Source organism: Bufo bufo, chromosome 7, assembly GCF_905171765.1.
Source record: "Bufo bufo chromosome 7, aBufBuf1.1, whole genome shotgun sequence".
In the NCBI taxonomy this organism is placed as follows: Eukaryota; Metazoa; Chordata; class Amphibia; order Anura; family Bufonidae; genus Bufo; species Bufo bufo.
The window spans coordinates 197,127,858-197,150,514 of record NC_053395.1 but is presented as its reverse complement, the minus strand read 5'-3'; the positions used below and the strand labels follow the sequence as shown (position 1 = coordinate 197,150,514).

General features: G+C 43.9%; 1 protein-coding gene across 1 annotated transcript in view; it reads left to right on the top strand.

Moving 5' to 3' along the window:
* Positions 1–22,657, top strand: part of SLC4A10 (solute carrier family 4 member 10) — a 110,473-nt gene that overhangs the window by 22,201 nt on the left and 65,615 nt on the right. Inside the window, exon 2 of the mRNA XM_040441519.1 lies at positions 10,799–10,890. Coding sequence (XP_040297453.1) covers positions 10,799–10,890 — 92 coding nt within the window. The remainder of the gene's footprint in view (positions 1–10,798; positions 10,891–22,657) is intronic.

The following is a 22,657-nucleotide window of genomic DNA, read 5'->3' as shown; positions in this document are numbered from 1 at the left end:
AGGGCACCCTATGGGACCATACAGTACTTTCATATAAATATATTTACAACAGAAGTATTGCGTGGTGCTACAGTGAGTTCTACAGCTCCATAGTACAGATCCATAGAGACTCCATGGTGGTCCCATGCACAGGGCAGAGCCTCCGCATAAGGGGCCTTACAAAACTTTTGCCTTTTCTGGTTGCACTTAGAGAAATGTATTTGGGAATACGTTTATAATAAAGTAATATTTAATTATTTTAATTTTCTTTATTACTGGAGAACCCCTTTAATCTGCTATTTTTAATTCTTTTATATCAACAACCTTGAAGTATTGGTGTTACCAATACTTGGTCCTGGAAGAATTTGAAGGCATGTGCAGGACCAGCTTTATGACAGAATTTTGGCTTTTTTTTCGATATCTGATAGAATATCTAATAAAATTATGTTTTCACTAACATATGTGAGTGGTCACTGGGTCCACCTGATTTGTATCAATAACTCTTTGAGTACTAAAAACTTAAAAATATCTTCCATACATGAAAGAAATGTCACATCAGTGGTAGGTGGGATGCTTCAACAACAGTAGGCTTTCAGTGGCGTCCTATGACAACAGCACAGGTCAGGTCATGTATGTAGCCATATGCTGTGTGTTTTGTCATTCATCGTTATCCTTCCTTATTTTACTCTGTCTTTGTTGTATGTGTCTCTAACAGGCTCATCATCTCATCTATGTTCCTCTCTCATCTTCCTCCCCTTGGCCTTTGAGGTAGTGTAAAACGTACACATTTGGACTCTAGATGACTATTACTATATGTACATCGCATGTAACTAACTACGTGTTCACAAATTTTGCATTCTTCAGAGACAGATTGGTACATATAGTCTATTTCTACCGAATTGGCTGATAACCAATGGCTTTATAATTTGTTTTTGGAAAAAATGGCCCATATCTGGTCATGTGGATATAATGTATAGTCCGCAAGTAAAAGTAGTCATTGATGGCCTAAAGTAATGGCTTACAATATCAATGTTGATTACTAGATTGATAGTAAGAATAATAACATTATTATTACAATATTTCATATAGTTTGGGATATTCTGCCAATCTGCTCCTGAACTAAACATATAAAGTACAAAAGTCATATTGTTGTCTGCCTTGTGTCATCTTGTCTGGTCTAAGTCATGATGTTTTCACCTCATTTATAAAGAATTGTACAAATGTGTCTCCTTTGCATATAGCCAATTTACAGGACAATTTACTACTTGGAGGAAGTCATGGTCTATACTGGTGATTCTCAACCAGTTTATCATGGGGAGTCCATAAGATGTTCCCATTCCCAGCTGGGGGACTTCTGTCCGTACCTCAGTACCTAGTTTAGCATGGAGACTGGAAAGGAATTCTATGATTCTCAACCAGTCCATGTTTTGGCTGAGATTTGTTGGCTTCCCCCAACTCTCAGACTATTTTGCCAACCATGTTGTTCAAGTGGCCACTTTTGCTTCTCCTTCTGGTATCCCTAGATCAGTTTGCAAGGACATTAGGTTCCAAAGTGGGATTGAAAAACACTTCATTATACCATGTGTATTTGCATTTGGTCAGATTCATTGGTTGTCCATAGCTTTGCAGACCAAAATTATGTCATCTAAGGCAAAGTTCGCATCTGCAGCCAAGGTTCCGGCAGAAGCCTCTCACTGCAGAATCCAGCAAAAAAAAGACACTGCTGAATTGTTGGATTTGGCTTATGACAAACACCACAATGGGGTCTATCGGTTTCCGGTATGAATTCCGGCCTTCTGCCATACCAAATGCATCGGTATACAACAGCATTTTGTCCTTTTTTGCCAGATTCTGCATCGGAACCGCTCACGCCAGGTTTAAAATTGTGGGCAGGCCCGTCTCATTTACCATTTTCTACGCCTGGTTTAGGTGTAGAAAAGGTCCAAATGTAAGACATCTTGGAAGCTGTCTTACATTTACAACTGGCGCTGGATGCGCCAAAGATATGGAAAGGCCGGCTCCTCTTCATAACTTTGGCTGAACCACCGCCAGCTTAGGGCTTTATTAAGACAGGCGTCTAAATCGCCGGTCTTAATAAATGTGCCCCTATGTTCACATCACGTGCATCTATGCCCCTTTTGATGCACCCAATAATCCTATTGGCCTTGGCAGCAGCTGCCTGACACTGGTTTCTACAGTCTAGTTTGCTGTTCACTAAAATTCCTAGGTCCTTTTCCAGTGTGTTACCCAGTGTTTTACCATTTAGTATGTACGGGTGACTTGCATTATTCCTTCCCATGTGCATAACCATACATTTGTCAGTCTTAAATCTCATCTGCTTAAGCCTCTAATCTATCCAGATCGCTCTGTAGTAGTATACTGTCCTCTTCCGTGTTAATTATTTTGCACAGTTTAGTGTCATCTGCAAAAATTGATATTTTACTGTGCAAGCCTTCTACAAGATCATTAATAAATATATTGAAGAGAATAGGGCACAGTACTGACCGCTGAGGTACCCCACTAGTGACAGTGACCCAATCTGAGTATGTACCGTTAATAACCACCCTCTGTTTTCTATCACTGAGCCAGTTACTTACCCACTTACAGACGTTTTCTCCCAGTCCGAGCATTCTCTTTTTATATACTAACCTTTTATGTGGCACAGTATCAAATGCTTTGGAGAAGTCCAGATACACGACATCCATTGATTCACCACTGTCAAGTCTAGAACTTACCTCCTCATAGAAACTGATTAAATTAGTTTGACATGACCGATCCCTCATGAAGCCATGCTGATATGGCGTTATTTGCTTATTTTCATTGAGATACTCCAGGATAGCATCTCTGAGAAAACCTTCAAACTGTTTACCGACGACAGATGTTAGACTTAGTTTCCAGGCTCAGTTTTTGTCCCCTTTTTGAATATTGGCACCACATTTGCTAAGGGTCAATCCTGTGGAACAGATCCTGTTATTACAAAAACTATGGCTTGCTCAAAAACTGATACAAAACCACCAAAAGAAAAAAAATGCAATGAATGGACACCAAAACTAAATGATCTGGGATGATAAAAACCTCTGCTGCATGCAAACAGCAGCCCTTTTAGTCTTCAGATTAATAATGATAAGATTGTAATCATTGTCACGGAGGAGAGGATCGCTGATGGCTGCACGTAGAGAATCAGTGTAGACTTATTCACATCTGAAGGCTGAATTGCAGCATGTAACCCCGGCCTAATGAATTCCAAGCTGAAAAAAGAAGATGCTGATACAAAAGGCATAAAAATGCTGCTTGTTTATTTTCATATTATATATATTCCCTTATGTAAATGATTCCAAACTGTTGATAGTTTTCCAGCGAAATCAGGCCCATGATGACGTGTTGTCTTCAGCAGGGCTTCTCAAACTTTTTCTACTGGGGCATCACCAGCCATATACTTACCAACATTTCAGTTGGTGAGTTCAGGACCTCTGCCCTAAACCACGCTGAACCGCCCATTTATGTGTGAGGGTTATGTAAGCCTTGCCTATTTTCTGCCTGGGACAACCAATATTTGCAGGGACAGGCTCTGAAAATTAGGACAGTCCCTGCAAATTTGAGAGTGTTGGCAACTATGCAGCCAGAAGGCTCTTGGTTTGGCTAATATCCTTAGTCATATTGCAAGGCCTGTTAAAAGGTTGGACATTAACTATAGGCTAGCTCCATCCACTAGGTGGCACTAGATAGACAGCTTGATTTTCCTTGGAAGTGAGCTAATCTGGATATCCTTTTTCCCATGGAGCACTGAGTTCTGGATGTCTCCACAAGGGAAAACAGAGCCCTACAATAAAGACATCTCACTGAGCTAACCCAGCATCATGCTCTGTATTAACAGTAGGCAAGGACCATAAAACAGATGTCTACAGATGGGTTCCTTTTGGAGAGGGCTCTAGTAATACCTGTTGGGTTGGACATTGACCATTGGGTAGCTTTACTAGGTGGCGCTGCCTTCTTGCAGAAGAACTGCACTGGCAGACCATGGTATGCATAGGCCTCATCAGCGAAGGTCAAAGTTATATTTCAATTGTCTCCAGAATGTTAACATTTCAATAAAGGGAGTCAGTTATATTGATAAAAAAGAGATTATTGTCCTAGAAGAAAGAACGGTGTAGTTTATCACCATTTCTGTGAAAACTGTCTCTCCAGCTGCACTTCACCGACAGGTAGCGGACCTCAGGGTAGGGTGACTTTATGCATGTCAATTCTTAAAAGCAGAATAACAGAATAAAGTGGTCTTAAAAGGCAGAAAATGCTCAAAACCCCATATGATGTTGAGCAAATCCTGCACATGTGATCCGTTGCTAACAGCAATCCCCAGCAAAAATGCATACAATGAAGGATGCCAGCAGCGGACCACATGTACCACAAAGACATCCTACACAGGATAGCCAAATGTGTGGATGTGATTGGCTATATAAAACAGAGATTTACAAAAAATGGTGCACTACAATGGTAAATGCAATTGACAATATATGGCGAAACCCTCACACTGATATTAAAATAAGACTTTCGCCAATATATTCTTATATCAAAAACATTCCGGAGCCTGCGCACCTCACATCTCAAAGTGGCACAGGACCTAACGCTAACTTACCTGTGCCGTATAGGCAATTACAGGGGCCGTATGGGCATTTACAGGGGCATAAGGTCCGACACACAGCGAACAACTCCCAGTTACCTCCAGCATGAAATCACACATACAATGGGAGGAGGCCGCACCTGAATGTTACCCATAGATCAAAATCAAGGCACATTCAAACCTGGAGTTGCCACACCTTCTTACGATGTAGGGGAGGTGTGTGTGCGCCCAACAGGCCCCTTACTCCCTGTAATAGACTTTGAGTTCCATTGGATGTGTAGGTGGCAGTCTGTGCAAATGTCAGAGAGGAGGTCACTGGTTCCCTACCTTGCAAAGCCTTTTGGGATAGAGGGTTAGTGGCCTTCTGCTTGTTATGAAGAGGGCTTGTAATTCTTTTTTAACTTTTATCAACCACTTTAAAATAAACAAATATTAGATTTGTGGGGGTCTAACACCCAGCACCCCCACTGGTCAGCTGTTTCAGGCAGAGACAGTGCAGTAAACTATACAGTGTATAGAGCTGGAAGCAGAAGGCGCCATACCCTGTGCAGTGGCTGTGTCATGGTACTGCAGCTCAGCTTCCATTCAAGTGAACGTTTGCTGAGCTGCAGTACTCTGGCACTAGAAACGACATCGTTTACAGAGCCTTCTTCTTCTACCCCATACACTGTATAGTTCCCAGTGCCTTGGCTGCCTATAAAAGATGATCAGTGCCCGGTATCAGAACCCCACTGATCTGATATTGATGACCTATCCTGAAGGTAGCTCACCAATATCTGTAGCCTGGACAACCTTTTAAATGTCCACCCCTCCATTTGTTGGTTCAGCATTCTGTGCTGATTAATTTCATGATATATTTGTTGGACATTTTATAAATGAAATAATTTTTGTTGAGTGCAGTCACCACTAGGGGGAGCTCACTGCACTTGGATTCTTTTTTTTCTGCAGTTAGCTCCAACCAGTGGCACCTGCAAGTAGCTGCTTTGTCAGTATCACAACAAGTGCCTGGCCCTTTGATAACACTTCCCCTATAGCAGTCTGCTGTCCCGGCTCTACTATGGGTATGCTACTGCTACATAGCAAAGCAGCTAGCATACAGAACTGTAGTATTGCAAACAGAGTCAAAGGAATGGTTAGCAGAGTTGCATAAAGTGAGCCTCCTAGTAGTAGCAGACAGCAGAAAGTTCCCAACATATCTTTTTCTCACTTGCTGCAATTGCTATGTCTGTAGTTTCAACCATGCAAAAATGAAAGAGGCACCTGTACATATGAATCCTGCTGTGTTAACATTCATTCTGGATTGCTTTACTATAAAGCACTATTTTGTTTCTTGGCTCATAAAACGCTTTGTCAGACGTCACTTCATTTCGAATACATGGCAGGTGTCAGCATACCCACTCGTGACCTTTTATCTCAGGAACTTGCTAGCGTCACATTGCACGCTGTATTTCATTATGTTGGTACAGCGCCACCTGCTGGGACATATGAAGCTGACAGTTCATATTTTCTGGCTCTCCACATGACTTGGCATTGACACTTCTCAGATAACAAGATGAGCAAAAATTACAGTTGTCAGCAGTATACAAACACTAGAGGTTCATATATACTTCATGTGGGAGGTAACCAGAGAAAGCCCAGGCAATCCAAAGGGGAATATACAGATGTTACACACGGATTTGAACCAAGGACTTCAAAGCAGCAGCACTTACCACTGAACCACCATGCTGCCCAAGTGAATGTATACTTATCTCATGTTGCTCTGGCATAGTCCCTGGTTTAAAGGCTATGGACATCTTTCAGCATTTTTTTTATGGATGCATTTTCCTTGTTTTGGGCTAAAAATAATATTTTTATTTGGTCTTTATTAAAACTTTTCAGCAGTTTTTGAGAAACAGGGGTCAAAATCAGTCTGTTTGCAGAGTATCTGAGTTCTGTAAGCTGCTGGTTCATGTGAAGCCTTATCTCTGATCTCCTGACCTCATAAACACTCATTATAGCTAATCTTTTCTCAAACGGATAAGATGGCTTAAATGAGTGTTTATGACAGGCATGGCCAGCCATCAGCTGACAGCACTCAGAAGTGATACTCTACAGACAGACTCATTTTTAACCCGTTCCTCAAAAACTGTTGGGGTCATTTATCAAACTGGTGTAAAGTAAAACTGGCTTAGTTGCCCATAGCAACCAATCAGATTCCACCTTTCATTTTTGACAGCTCCTTTGGAAAATTAAAGGTGGAATAAGGTTTCTGTGGGCAACAAAGCCAGTTCTACTTTACACCAGTTTGATAAATGACCCCATGTGTGTGTAAAATGCAATCATAAAAAAAATTGCACCAAAGCTGTCCATAGCCTTTGAAGGTGTTTTCCGAAATTTTGATACCGATGACCTGTCCTGTGGATAGTATCTGATCGGTGGGGGTCCGACACCCAGGACCCCCGCCGATCAGCTGTTTGAGAAGGCAGCGGCGCTCCTGTGAACGTTGCGGCCTTCTCCAGCTTTTTCTAGGCCGACACGTTCTTCGGTCACGTGGCCTAGGAGCAGCTCAGGCCCATAGAAGTAAATTAGGCTGATACAAGGAAAAGAGTATCTGTGGATCACTCCAGCTAGACAATGTGGAACAGGTGCTCTTGGTCTGAGTGGCCCACCCAGCCACTGAAGGCAATGGAAAAATATGTAAAGATAGACCAGGCACTCTATATATGTGACCAACAGACGAGATATTTATTAAAATCAGTTATCTAAAATCATATACAATAACAGCATACAGTATCAGCATAAAAATGTATCACTAAAATATCAATAGTAGCAATCAAACATAAATATCATATATAGTATCAAAATAGCAGCAACAAGTAGCAAATAGCAGCAAATTGTAAATTGGGCTGAGCTGCAATACCGAGCACAGCCACTATACAATGTACGGCGCTGTGCTTGGTGAGCTGATAGAAGGCAGCAGCGCTCACAGGAGCACCACTGCCTTCTCAAAACAGCTGATCGCGGGGGTCCTGGGTGTCGGACCTCCACCGATCAGATAAAGATGACCTATCCAGAGGATAGGTCATTAGTATTAAAATGTCGAAAACCCCTTTTAAGCTCTTGGGGACTGGGTCAAAAGCTACACCCAAAGGTGTTAACTTCAGAGGATTACTTTTAAGGATTAACATTGCTAGAATACTCCCTAACAGTACTAACAGTACTATAGGGCAGAACTTCTGAGAGGTGGGACTGGTGGGCAATTTGCCCCAGGTTATGTGTGCTCGAGGAGCACTAACAAGCCACAATACTTTAACCCCTTCAGGACCTTGCAATTTTAAATTTTAGCGCTTTTGTTTTTTTACTTTTACTCTCCCGAAGCCAAAGGTTTTTTTATTTTTCCATTCACATAGACATATGAGGGCTTGTTTTTTTTTAATATTGCGTAAAATGTAAAGAGAAGCTGGAAAGAAATTCTAAGTAGGTTGGAATGGGAAGAACAAACAAATACACGACAGTTTTGTGGGTTTCGTTCCCTTTGTGGTAAAACTAACCTGTTACCTTCCTTCTCCGGGTCAGTACGATTAAAGCGACACCACATTTTTATCGTTTTTCTCCATAAAAAAAATTAAAACATGGAAAAAAAAACAAGGATTTTTTTCCTTTGTATCTCCATATTCTGACTCCCATAACCATTTTTATAGTTATGTCTACAGAGCAGAGTCTTGGATCTGTAGCTTTTGTTGATACCTATTTGGAGTGTGTATGACATCTTGATCAGTTTTTATTCAATTTCTTGGGGGGAGATGAGGCGAGGAAAAAAATTGCTAATTGGCCATTTTGATTTTTTCCCCTTTACGAAGTTCACGCTATGGAATAAATACTTGAACATGCGACTCTCTGATCGCTCTTTCCATAGACCGCAGTGAGTTACCATTGCAGCCTGTGGGAGTTTCATTATGTTCCTATGGAGCCAGGGCTCCATAGGAACTATTGCTGTGGTAGCCTCAGATCTCGGCGCGGGGAAGCCGTTCAGCCCCAGGAGTGCAGTGCTCACAATGAAAAAGCCTCTCAGGTACCATTTAAAACAGCAGTAAGGCTGAGTTCACACCACCATTTAGCTTTCCGTTCTTCTGATCCGCCAGAAGAAGAGAGAGGGAAAAGAAAACTGGATCCTGTAAAAAAACAAAACGATCCTGTTGCATCAGTTGTCATCCGTTTGAGCCATTTCCATCTGAGATCCGTTTTTTTTTTTATACGGGGGAAAAAACAGTCCTGCATGCAGTAGTTTTTTTTTGTTTAGAAAAACGTATTTAAGATTAAAATGGCTCAAACAGATGACAACTGATGCAACAGGATCCGTTTTTTTTTTATCCAGTTTTTTTTTCTCTCTTCTGACGAATCAGAAGAACGAAAAACCATACGGTCACATGAACTTCCGAGCAGGCGTCATGTTTAAATGCCGGTCATCTCCTGTATGTGTACGGTGGATGCCCAAAAGGGTTTAAATACAGGGCTAAGACACTGGACAAATATTTTCCAGGGTTAATAAAAAATTAGCTAAAAGAGGTTGCCCCTAATTAGAAAAAATGTGTCTGCTTATTCTTATACAGCAAGACAATCCATGGAATACACTTTTTAAGGGCACGGATAGTAAATATTTAAAGGGTTTGTCCAGAATTAGAAAAACATGCCTGATCTTTTCCAGAAACAGCACCACTTCTGTCCATAGGTTGTGTCTGGTATTGCAGCTCAGCTCTACTGAATTTGTGTATTCCATGGATTGTCTTGCTGTATAAACCATCAGCAGCTGGTGCTCTTTGCATTGTAAGGTGTATAGCACATGAACATACTGTATATACAGTGCTGCCCATAATTATTCATACCACTGGCAAATTTTGACTTAAAGTTACTTTTATTCAACCAGCAAGTAATTTTTTGACGGGAAATGACATAGGTGTCTCCCAAAAGATAATAAGACGATGTACAAGAGGCATTATTGTGGAAAAAATAAAACATTTCTCAGCTTTTATTTACATTTGAGCAAAAAGTGTCCAGTCCAAAATTATTCATACCCTTCTCAATAATCAATAGAAAAGCCTTTATTGGCTATTACAGCAATCAAACGCTTCCTATAATTGCAGACCAGCTTTTTGCATGTCTCCACAGGTATTTTTGCCCATTCATCTTTAGCAATGAGCTCCAAATCTTTCAGGTTGGAGGGTCTTCTTGCCATCACCCTGATCTTTAGCTTCCTCCACAGATTCTCAATTGGATTCAAGTCTGGACTCTTGCTGGACCACTCCAAAACGTTAATGTTGTTGTCTGCTTACCATTTCTTCAGCACTTTTGCTGTGTGTTTTGGGTCATTGTCATGCTGAAATGTCCACTGGTGCCCAAGGCCAAGTTTCTCTGGAGACTGCCTGATGTTGTCGTTGAGAATCCTCATGTATTGCTCTTTTTTCATGGTGCTGTTTACTGTGATTAGGTTCCCTGGTCCATTGGCTGAAAAACACCCCCAAAGCATTAGGTTCCCACCACCATGTTTGACAGTGGGGATGGTGTTCTTTGGGTTGAAGGTTTCTACTTTTTTACGCCAAATGAAGGAAACATCATTGTGACCAAACAATTAAATTTTTGTTTCATCTGACCATAACACAGAAGACCAGAAGTCTTCTTCTTTGTCCAGATGAGCTTTTGCAAAGACCAAGTGAGCTTTTGTGTGCCTTATATGGAGAAGTGGCGTCCTCCTTGATCTGCATTGTGCAGTGTCCGTTGGATTGTCTGCCTTGAGACATTGCCACCAGCAGAGCCCAGATTCACCAGGATGGCCTTGGTGGTGATCCTTGGATTCTTTTTCAGCTCTCTATCTATCCTCCTGGCCAGCACAGGTGTCACTTGGCTTCGGACCACGTCCTCTGAGATTTTCCACAGTGCGGAACATTTTGTATTTTTGCTCAAATGTAAAAAAAAGCTGAGACATGTTTTTTTTCCACAATAATGCCTCTTGTACATCGTCTTATTATATTTTGGGAGACACCTATGTCATTTCCCGTCAAAAAATTTGCCAGGGGTATGAATAATTATGGGCAGTACTGTATATATATATATATATATATATATATATATATATATATATATAGGAACATTTCTCTGTATACAGAATGTTTCTTGTGAAAGGGATTTCAGAACAGTGATTGGAAAATAACAGTCTGTGTTCTTTAGCAGGTCAGCTGGTGTCTCCGCAGTCTGCTCCTTCCTGCATCGAACCTAAGACTGACGTCAGCAGGGAAAACAGCACTTTAGATGTTACCAAGGTGAGTGATGCTGAGGAAATCATTGAACGTTTCCAAGAGTAAAACTTAGTAATGCTAATCAAGAGTTACGTATGAAGTGACATACTTAAAAGGGTTTTCTGCGATATTTTTATTGAGGACCTATCATCAATATCTGATCAGTGGGGGCCCTACACCTGGGACCCCTGCTGATCAGCTATTTGAGAAGGTACCGGCGATCACAGTAGTGCCGCGGCCTTCTAGCAGTTTTTTTCTAGGCTATGTGACGTCATGTTCATTGGTCACATGGCCTAGGTGCAGCTCAGCTCCCTTGAAGTGAGGAAGAAGGCCGCCGCGCTACTGTGAGTATTGGTGCCTTCTCATATAGCTGATCAGCTGGGGTCCCGGGTGTCGGACCCCCACCGATCAGATTCTGATGACCTGTCCAGAGGATAGGTCATCAGTAAAAATATTTAGGAAAATCCCTTTAAGGTGGTTATCCTATGATTGATGTAAAAAAAGGAAAATCAGGAATCATATGGTACATAGCTATTCCCTTACGTCCTAACCAGCAGCACAAGTGGGGAGTTATCCCCTGTGAAACTGGTAGGACAGGTGGAATTTTTATTGATTAAAATTGCTACCAAGACAATTAAACAATTAACCCACCCCCTATAAAGGGACTCCCGCCCTTAAACCAGTGCTTTTTTATTTGTCCTGTGGACTGAGGACAGGTTCAGGCGCTGCCTGTTACCTTTTTGATTCATTTGCTGCCAAGTTCTTGGTCCTTGTGGCCGTTTTTTTCCTAGGTTTTGCTGGGTTGCGGCCTCTGCCGCAGTTAGATGATAGGGGTCTGTTTGCACCTCTATATCCCGGCGATATCCCCCTGCAGGAGCCCTCTCCGCCCTCACATGGTGTCACCTGAGATCAGGTGAGTGAGCCCCCAGCAACCCACGTTGGAGTGGAGGCTCGGCCTATATTCGGCCGCGGTCCCGGCTGGCGCGCTCGGCGCTATGCGCGCCATACCCGGAAGTGTGTCAGATGACGACTTCCGGGTCAGCGGCGCACGTATATTCGGCGCCTATTGTAGCTGCACTTCGGCCCCAGGTGTGCCTAATTTGTATTTGGGGGGGGGGGGGGGCTACGCTAGGGGGAGGGTCTGTTAGCTATAAAAGCTCAGCAGACACCAGACTCTCCCTCTCTGCCCCTGCAGTTAGTCTATTCTAAACTACTTTCCAAGTTGTTTTTTCAGATGGCGTCTCCCAATGGTGACCAGCATGGGAAATCCTCCCATAAACAGAAGCACCCATGTCCACTTCAGGAAGAAGTGTTAGCAGTCTGGAATCGCAACCCCAAGAGTTGGACAAGACGCACTCCCTGTCTACCGAGGTCCGTTCCTCCCTCAGGTGGTGGAGGAACCTATCAGATGGGAGGTCCTTGATTCAACCTCGTTGGATCACGTTGACCACAGACGCCTCCCTTCTAGGTTGGGGAGCCCATCTGGAGGACAATCCAGTACAAGGTACCTGGAGTCCGCAGGAGAGGCTTCTCTCATCGAATCTGAGAGAATTGAGAGCAGTTCGTCTCGCTCTCTACCACTTTGCTCCTCTCATCCGCGGGAAGGCAGTAAGAGTCCGCTCGGACAATACGACGGTAGTCGCTTAAATCAATAGACAGGGAGGCACAAGATCTCAACCTCTCCTCCAGGAAGTTAGTTTAATTCTTGCTTGGGCAGAAACCAGTCTATCCCACCTTTCGGCTGTTCACATCAGAGGGAATCTCAACGTGGTTGCAGATCGGCTAAGTCGGGGTCTGCCAGTTCCAGGCGAATGGTCATTGAACAGAGACGTTTTCAACCAGATCACAATCCGGTGGGGTGTTCCAGAGATGGCGACCCGTTTAAACGCCACGGTGGACAGATTCTGCTCCCTCTACAAGGAGGACAATCCTCTGGCGATAGACGCTCTGTCCGTAACATGGAGGTTCAGGCTGGCTTACATATTCCCTCCAATTTCCATGATACCAAGGGTATTGACGAAAATCAAGCAAGACCAGACCCCGGTCATTGCGATAATACCATTCTGGCCGAAGCGGTCTTGGTTCACCCAGCTCATAAAGATTAGTCAGGGCACATATTGGAGACTTCCCCTAACGCAGGACCTTGTGTATCAGGACACAGGCCCCTGCCTAGATCTGAGGAAACTCAATCTGACAGCCTGGAGATTGACAGGTCCCTACTAGAAGCTAGAGGGCTTTCTGCGGAGGTCTTGAGAACAATTTTTACACTCCAGGGCGGAGTCTACAAACAAAGCTTACTCAAGGATATACAAGATCTTACTTCAGTGGTGTGCTGATAAAGAGGTTGTACCCTCAGATCCTCCTCTTTCAGCGATTCTACAGTTTCTGCAGGACGGCCTGGACAAAGGTCTAAGCCCGTCAATGCTCAAAGTTCATACCAGTGCGCTTTCTACCTGTTTAGGTAGACCTTTAGCTCAAGACCCCCTACTCAGGAGGTTCCTCAAAGGAGCCGAAAGACTAAAACCTAGAATCCTGAGACCTATCCCTGAATGGGATTTATCTGTGGTTCTGAAGGGGCTATCCTCTCTCCCCTTTGAACCCTTGGAAAATGTGGACCTTAGATTTTTATCTTTGAAGGTCACATTTCTACTGCCCATAACTTCGGCCAAGAGGATTGGAGGACTGCAGGCCTTAGCGGCCGCTGAGCCTTATACCCTCTTCCTCCAGGACAGAGTTCTGTTGAGGTTCCTACCGACCTTTGTCCCCAAGGTACCATCATTTATAAATACTAATCAGACCATCACCTTACCGTTTTTTTGTCCCTCTCCCTCATCTCCAGAGGAAAAAGCCCTCCATTCCTTGGACATTTCAAGAAATCTCAGAATTTATCTGAACAGAACTGAGGACTTCAGAAGATCCGAACACCTCCTGCTGTCCTTGTCGGGACAAAACAAAGGTCTAAAGGCCTCTAAACCCTCTTTGAGTAGATGGGTAAAAGAGGCAATCCATTAAGCTTTTCTAGCCCAGGGGCTATGCTTTGTCACTGCCCACTCTACAAGGGCAGTATCTACTTCGTACGCAAAGAAAAGTTTGGTCCCGCTAGAACAAATCTGTGCTGCAGCCTCTTGGAGCTCCCACGCACCTTTATGAAGCATTACCGCCTAGATTCTAGGCGCTCTGAGGGAGTGGCATTTGGACGTACCATTCTCAGTGCCGCCCTCTCATAAAAATAAAAAAAAGGGGAACCCTCCCAATTTGTCAGTCGCTCCTTGCTAGGTCCCCACTTGTGCTGCTGGTTAGGACGTAAGGGAAGCGTTAATTTTAACGTAAATTTGTTTTCCCTTAGTCCTAACAGTAGCACACAAATTTCCCACCCTATTTTTGTTTGTGTACTTGCTAATAAAGCACTGGTTTAAGGGCGGGCGTCCCTTTATAGGGGGTGGGTTAATTGTTTAATTGTCTTGGTAGCAATTTTAATCAATAAAAATTTCACCTGTCCTACCAGTTTCACAGGGGATAACTCCCCACTTGTGCTGCTGTTAGGACTAAGGGAAAACAAATTTACGTTAAAATTAACGCTTCCTTTCTTACGTCGCTAGAACCAGTCCTGTACCCAGGGGCGGACTGGGAACTTAAAGTCGCCCTGGAAAAAACACTAAAAGTGGCCCTGTTCTGTACTCAGGTCCAAATTAATGGACAGCAGGGCAACACAAGTAGGCGGGGTCAGCAATATCATATTGCTGTACATAATACCACCCCAACAGAGCCAAATACCACTGTCCATCACAAAATACTGCCAGCAGTACAGAATACATCACCAAAAACTCCACTGGACGGCCGTGAGGAGGGCTCAGGCCGCCGCCTAGGCATCAGCCCACCAGGAGATTTCCCTGTGAGGTCTATGGCCAATCCGCCACTGCCTGTACCTCACATGGGTCCAGAGATCTTCCCATTCATTGCTGCAATTGCTCTGCTAGATTTATTTGAAGCAGGAAGTTCAGGGTGTGTGTCCTTTCTGCAGCAGCTCTCTTCCTATCACAGCTGAGTGGGGCATGTCCTTTCTGTCGCAACTCTCTCTCTTTGGCCTCATGCATACGGCCATTCTGTGCAGTTCCCAATGTATGGGTACCATCTGTGTGGCTGCCGCAGACGGATCCAGAGCCATTCAACTTGAATGGGTCTGTGATCTGTCTGCACTGCAAAAAAATAGAACATGTTCTATTTTTTTTTTGCGGTGTGGAGGCACAGAGAGAAACCCCACGGACGCACCTTCCGGATTGCGGATCTATTCAAGTGAATGGGTCCACATCCGTGATGCAGTGCACAAACAGCCTGGGTCCGTATATTGCAGACCCCCTGCATGTGGGCCGCATTACGGGAATAGCCGGGCAACAGCCGTGTGCATGAGGTCTTTAACTGTCACAGCTTGTAACAGAGGATACTGTTGGTGGCAGTTGGAGGATGGAAGTGAGCATGTGCGACCATGGTCTGGTGGCGAGGGTTAACAGGCAAGATACGCTTGATAAAAGAACTAAAGACACTAGAGCCTGGTCTTGCCTGTCAACATCAAAGTTGGTGACAGGCCGGGGTCGTTCCACTAGAGCCCAACTACGCCCAACTTGCCCAAAAAACTGATCTACCACCCCTTAATCAGGTGATTGAGCCGGCCCTGGTCTTCCCACAATAACATTTAAGTACTTACATTCTTAGTCATGATAAGAACAGAAAAAACTCAGAAAATTTCCCCTGAGATGGGTATTAACTTTAAACCTATTCGCGGTCAAATAAATCAGGTGAAATCCTCTTCCATCCTTCTGGAGGCTTGCTTCCCTTGACGCCTGCGTATCTTGTTTCTTTTTTCAGCGCCCACTGTTTCCCAGGGAGTGGGCGGAGGTATAGCAGGCATGATGCCCAGATCTTGTATAGGGGACCACTCTGGGATATCAAGGTCATTGATCTTCAGAAGTTGTAAAAGTTCTGGTAATTCCGAATGATCTCTCAGGGTGTATAGCTGAAAGGAAAGAGCCATCTATAGGCAATGTTCTTGTGGTGGAGTACTTCCGTCAAAGGTCTCAAGATGTTTCTTTTGGTAATCGTCTACAAATAACATCTCTGGGAGTTTCAGAGGGACCAGAGTTAGCCTTGGGAGATCTGTGTGCCCTTTCGATGTTGATTTCTAGTGGATAGGAGTCTCCAAGTATTGAAATGAAGATCTGTTTGACGGTATCTGGTAGAGCTTCTGTTTGGATAGATTCTGGAACCCCTTTTAAGCATAGGTTGTTTCGTCTCACTCTACTTTCTTGGTCTTCCATCCAGTTTACCATTTTGTTCATGTGTTTTTGGCAAGATGTGAGGGCTGTGGTTGCCGCTTCAGTGTAGGATATCAATTGGGATTGAGTAGATTCTAATTGTTCTACCCTGCCTCCAATACTCTTCATATCTTGTTTAATGTCTTGCAGTTTATTTACAACAGGTTCTAGGGCCTTTGTGAGTGCCTTGCTGAGGAAGGACCGTGATATAGGTAGGCCTCTATCCTTAGGAGTTTCCTCAGTGTCGCTCTCCGTTTCTTGTACGTTCAATGAGAGCTCTCCTTCTGTGTTTCTACTTGGAGAGTTGTTATGAGGACGAGTAGGCTTGATTGTGCTTTGTGGTTTGCTCTTCTTAATAAAGGAGTCTAGGGATCCTGTTTGGCGCTGAGGAACGATACTACAGGATTTTTGTGAGCTGATTTTCACCATAACTTTCAAGGATAGTGCTGTTTCCCTGGTATGAGTATTTGAATGTAATTTTCTGGGCCTCTCCACTTGCTAGCCCCTTCTGTGCTAGACTAAGGAGGTCTAGTATAGCATGTTGGAGGTCTTATCTAAGGCTGGGATTGTGGGTAGCTCAGTGTACAAACTGATGAAAAAAAATGGGTCGCTGGCCCTTTAAATATCTAAGTTGATGAGCATAACTCTGAATATTATTTATAGAGCTCCTTAGGAAACATTAAGGCTGTTACTTCATATACAACTGCCCTGAGGTGTCTGGGAGTATAGTGGGGTGCCACCAACGATGAAGGTAGTGTGCCTGCGGGGAGGCGTTGACAAGCCTTTGCAGAACTAGGTGTGCTGCCCCAGATGGCGCCTTTTAGATATGTTGAAACTCTGCGCAGGGGGACTCTGACCTGCGGGCTCGTATGGTCTCTCCTTGTTACTGATTTTTAGGTGAGTCCCTCTATGTCCCTCTTGTTGTCTGGGACCTAGTAGGTAGTGCACCTGAAGAGCACCTCGCAGCGAAGGCTGAGGGCAGGGGCAGTTAAAATGGCCGACTTCTTCTCAGGGGCCAAGTCGGCAAGGGCACAATATCTCTGGCAGTGCCAGTCGCTGCACGCCGGACAGGTGACTCTGCAAGGGTGAGGGGTTGTTTGACTCACCGGGATCCGACTTCTGTGTGAGCCACTTGTCCTCCACCTGTGCCGGCGTTCAGGTAATACACGCAGATCGGGTTTGATGGAAGGGGAACTCGCAAGTCGATCATCCGCTCCTCTCTGCTGTAGGCCAGCTGCAAACGTTTCTCTGCCTCAGGAGTGTCAGAATCCTGTGAGTAGAGTGTCGGAAGGAGGCAGCCGAGGTATGCTGGTTGTTAGGGTCAGTGAGGTGAATTTGGCTAATTCAGCTCAATTGGCTGTAGGCTCCGCCTCCCTTCCGCATGTGCCGCTACCTGAGCTAATTGAGGCCGGGGATTCACAGGCCCGATTAGGCCGTGTCTGTATCTCCCGTTCTGATGGACCGGGGAGCTTCGGACAAAGCTCTGCCTGCAGATTGTGAAGTGATGTGACCAGACAGCAGAATGTAGTTTCTTCTAGATGCTTTTGGTGGGTTAGATGGAGTAGGATATCGTGGGAGCTACTGGAAAACACGTCTTCTCCTCTTTGCTGCTGGCCACACCCCCACCACAACCCCTTTTAACAGCTAATCAGTGAGAGTTCCAAGAGTCTGACCCCCAATGACTGGCTGCAATGACGACGTGTCCCAAAGCTTCACATGAACCAGCAGTGATCTACCATTTGAGGACATGTCATCCCTGGCGTCAGTCATTGGCTGCAGTGGTGGACATGACCCCGTCTATGGTGGTAGTTTACATGCAGGAACTAGCATAGAGCTGGAACTAAGCATTGGGGAGCGGGTACAGCTACATTTTTCAACCATGTGTGCATCCATTTTCTGTCAGTTTTTGCATCCGTTTTTCATGGCCGTTAGCGTTCCCGCTAGTGGCCCTCAATATCCAACATAGTGGTCCTCAGCTGTCATGTTTCTTTTAAAAAAATAAATAAAAATCACCTTATCCACTTGCACACGTAGAGGCAGTTGCTCCTTATTTGATTGTGAAGGACTTACGCTAAGCGTGATGACGTCACTGCGCAAACCCAGCATGATTGCGTAGTGACATCGTCACGCTGAGGGCAGGTCCTTCACAATCAGAGAGGAGCAACTGCCTTGATGCGTTCAAGTGGATGAGGTGAGTGTTTTTTCCTAACCACTAAAAGGCCATAGCGTACTAGTGTACCCGTTTTTTAACGGCTGTTAGATATGTGCATTCCTAAGCGCCTGTTAAAAATGGTCCCATTGATTTCAATGTGTTCCGTTAGGCCATGAAAACATCCAAAAATAGGACATGTCCTGGTTTTTGATGGCTGCTATTCAATGACCTTTTTTCACTGTCATGTGCATGTAGCCCAAGTATGATTCCCTCAAAGGTCCCACTTGGTTGGGGGGTGGAGTATTTAAAAAAAAAAAAAACTCAATTTGTCACCAGGTTTTACCCCATTAACCATTTCTACCACGATGTGGATAGGGGATATCACAGACCGGTGTAAATCTCCTCCATAGTACATATATATCAGATTCTCTTCTTCTACATAATGCAGTGCAATGGACTGTGGATGACAGTTGAAGCAATTAACAGACTAGGGGCTGGTTTACAAGGACATTTAATTGGTCTTGTAACGCCCACAGGGCACTGGCCTGTTTTTTTTCCCCTCCACTCTTATTGATGGGCTGAAATCACAGCTCAGCTCCACTCACTAGATATAGAAGGAGCGGCAATATCCGAACTAACCCATGCACAAGAGCAGGTTGCACACACTGAAAGTTCTAAAAATCTCAAGTAAAGATGAGCAAACTTGGTAAGAATTAGTTAGTTTCAAGTTCGAAAAGTTCAGTTGCAAACCAGTTTGTACAGAGAGAGAAAGACGGAGTCTAGTATACAAATGTGTGTCTCTCAACAATATGGGGTACTCTTTCTCATTATGGAGAGCCCTTAGTATGACGAGTACTTGTGCGCAGTATTGTAGGCCAGGCGATGGCCCCTTGGGTTTTGGGGAAAGATACTCAAATTAGCTTTCCTGAACCTATCTGATACCAGCAGATGTTAGACATGATAATTTGCATATATTCCCCCCAGAAATCAAGAGGAGCATTGTCTAGCCTACAATAGTCATCATGTATAGCAACTAGTCTCTATAATACAAATAGTACCCACCCAGAGGTTCCCCCTAAGGCCTTGCAACTAGAAAAGCTGTTCTTATCTGCTTTAGGCCTCATGCACATGACCGTTTTTCAGGTCCGCATCCGAGCCACAGTTTTTGTGGCTTGAGTGCGGACCCATTCACTTCAATGGGGCTGCAAAAGATGCGGACAGCACTCCGCGTGCTGTCCGCATCTGCTGCTCCGTTCCGAGGTCCCGCAAAAAAAATATAGCATGTCCTATTCTTGGCTGTTTTGCGGACAAGAATAGGCATGTCTACAATGGGCCGCCCGTTCCGTTCCGCAAATTGCGGAAGGCACACGGGCGGCTTCCGTTTTTTGCGGATCTGTGGTTTGCGGACCGCAAAAAACGGCACGGTCGTGTGCATGAGGCCTTACTGTGATAAAAGGCTTTTGTCCTGAGACAGCTAGTTGCAGATGTGAGGCTGGCTTAGCCTTAGCCAGCCAAATTAAAATATGCTCTCTCTCTTTCGAACCACAAAAAAATTGGTTAAGTCTGAATCCCAGCTTTTTGAGAAGTTTGGAATGAATCACGAACTTGTGGAACCAGTTTACTCATCCTTAATCCCAAGTTGTAATGCGGCTGCGGAGTTTTTGTTTGAATGCGTCTCACTATGTTATGTGTATATTGTTATATTTTTTTGGAACGCCAAATGTATAAATATTTGACAAAATCCAGAAATCTCTGGTGCCGTATTCAAAAACTCTGGAGAGATGCCAGCTAAATTTGCATAGATAATCTTGTAAATGCTAACACAGAACGTGTGCGGATATCGAAGTATAACAGATGGCTGACGGAACAATCTAAACATAACGGCCATTTTCATAGTGTATCTGGGAATCTGGTCAGTGCAGCGTCTGCTTCCATCCATCGCAGGACGCACTTTTTAACTTTTCTAATTATTTTTGGCTAGGATGACGTCACTGGCGCATCTTTACTGATGTCGGAGTATTATGTATCTCGCATCATTGATATTTTTAGTACTCAGAATATATTAAGGGATGAATCAGGCTTCAGTATAAAAAAAATTCGTACCACATGTAAGAATGTTGCTTTTTTGCATCAAAAAATTCTAGAAAAACATTCTTCACGTATCTGCACTAAAGGGGTTTTTAAAAAAGTATACCTAACAGTTTAATCCTCCGCAGCTTCCATCTCCATGTTACAGTCCTCTCTACCAGTCTTTGTTTAACTACGTGACCACTGCAGCTAATCAATGGCCTCTGCAGTCTTGTGCCTTATAGCGCTCAGACCAATGATTGGCTGCAGTTGTCATGTGGGATATACGGGCATTACACCACTGCCTGGGGAGGACCGGAGTATGGCACTAGATGTGGCGGGGGATTGAACATGTGCGTATACTTTTGTTTTATCACAATTTGTTGCCCTGGGAAATTTTTAAATAAGAAGATAAGAATCCCTTTTTAAGAAAACCGCACCTGATAAGGCAAAACATAGGCCCATAAGGGAAGTAATGGAGGCAGGGTATGGAAGTGACAGAGGACTGGGACTGGACTTCGATTTGGAACTACGTAATAATATCAGATAATCATTCCATCACTGGAGAAGATTATTTTCCTATATTGATACTTGGTCAAGCAGGTTCAGGTGTTGGGTCCTCTGGGAAGATGGGAGTGTTTTACTGCTTAGTTACTTGACCACTAAGTTCTTCTCTAGAACAAAGTAAGAAACATAAAGTAGTCATCTCCATAAAAAGTTGGGTAACTAGGTAAATACATTGCTTTACTTATCTTGTACGGCCTGTATTATAGTCAAAAGCTGCATTTCTGATGGTGGTCATATGAAGCAGTCGACAAGCTTGTCATCAGACACACTTCTAGCTGCTTAGCTGGCCTCTTATAAAGCAGTGGGACCGTTAAGCTGCACGTACACATTAGGCCGGTTAATTTTATCTGGAGCACTTTCAATTGTACCTCCATTTAGTAGACGTCCTGCATGTGTAGCGTATAACATGTTTATGCTGGCTATGCAGACTTAAATTACCGCTGCCCCTGTACCGTCTTCCTGCTCCTCCACCTCCCATTGTTCTCTTTCATCTCATCCTCCTTTGCCCTCTTCCTGGAATCACGTCAGTTGGAGGCCTTCTCCTTTTAGTTACCCAATGTGTTTTTGTCTTCCTAGATGTCTTGTACTAGAGCACCCAGTATACCAATGCTAGGGGGTGGCCATGAGCCCCTACAGAGGAGACAACAGAAACAGCCTGAAGGTCACACTTAGCCAGGGTAGCAGATCTTCAGGCTCAGCGCTGGCTGGTGTGAGATGACAAGAGCCAGGCAGTGCCAAGACCATGGAATGAACACCGTATATAGGTGGAACCAACCATGATCAATGATTTACAGTTACTGGTGTGGGGATCTAATTCATTAAGATATCTGGAGTCTGAATTAATGTTGGGTCTGATGGCTATATTAAAGGGGTATTCTTATCTCAGACATTTATGGCATATACACCTCGGTAACTCTCACCTATCTCTATAACTGCCCTCCCATCATACAAAAATACCCGAATTCGTTTTTTGGTATATTTCTTTTAATTTACTAGTTTATTAGAGTTAGGCATGTATACCTGAGTTTGACTGTCAATGATTGCCAAAGGATCTGTAATTACCTTATAATAGAAGCTTTCATTAATGTCCCCTGTCCCTTTCCACTGGTCCCTTAAAAGACCGTCGATATGGCTTGTCTGTCTCTGGCTAATTGTAAACAGAAGGCAGAGGGGCGGTCTTCCACACTGCATGGCTGCATTAGGCTTCAGAGTGCGGAGGCGTGTCTCTCAGTAATCCAATCTGGTTGGCTGGAAGGGAGCTGCTGGCTACAGCAAATGTGAGGAAAGGCAGTATTGGCCTCAGAGAACTGGCAGAGGAGCCATCTTGAGAAGATCCTCATATTGTAGGGTTCAAAACTGCGGTAACTAAGGGAAAAGCTCAAGGAAAACAGTGGTATGTGAAGAAACTAAAGATTGCTTTATGCATAATGCTGCAGCAGCAGTAACATATGCTAAAATAGATTTTTTTTATAAAAACATGAGTTACACTTTAATTTTGGGGTCTGATGGCTGTATTAAAGGGGTATTCTTATCTGAGACATTTATGGCATATTCACCTATCTCTATAATTGCCCTCCCATCATACGAAAATATCTGAATCCATTTTGTGTTGTGTATCACTAGTTTTAGTCTTTTTTTCTAAACAAAAAACAACAGCATTAGGTTGGGTTCAGACATTAGTAAGAGGGTTGAAAAT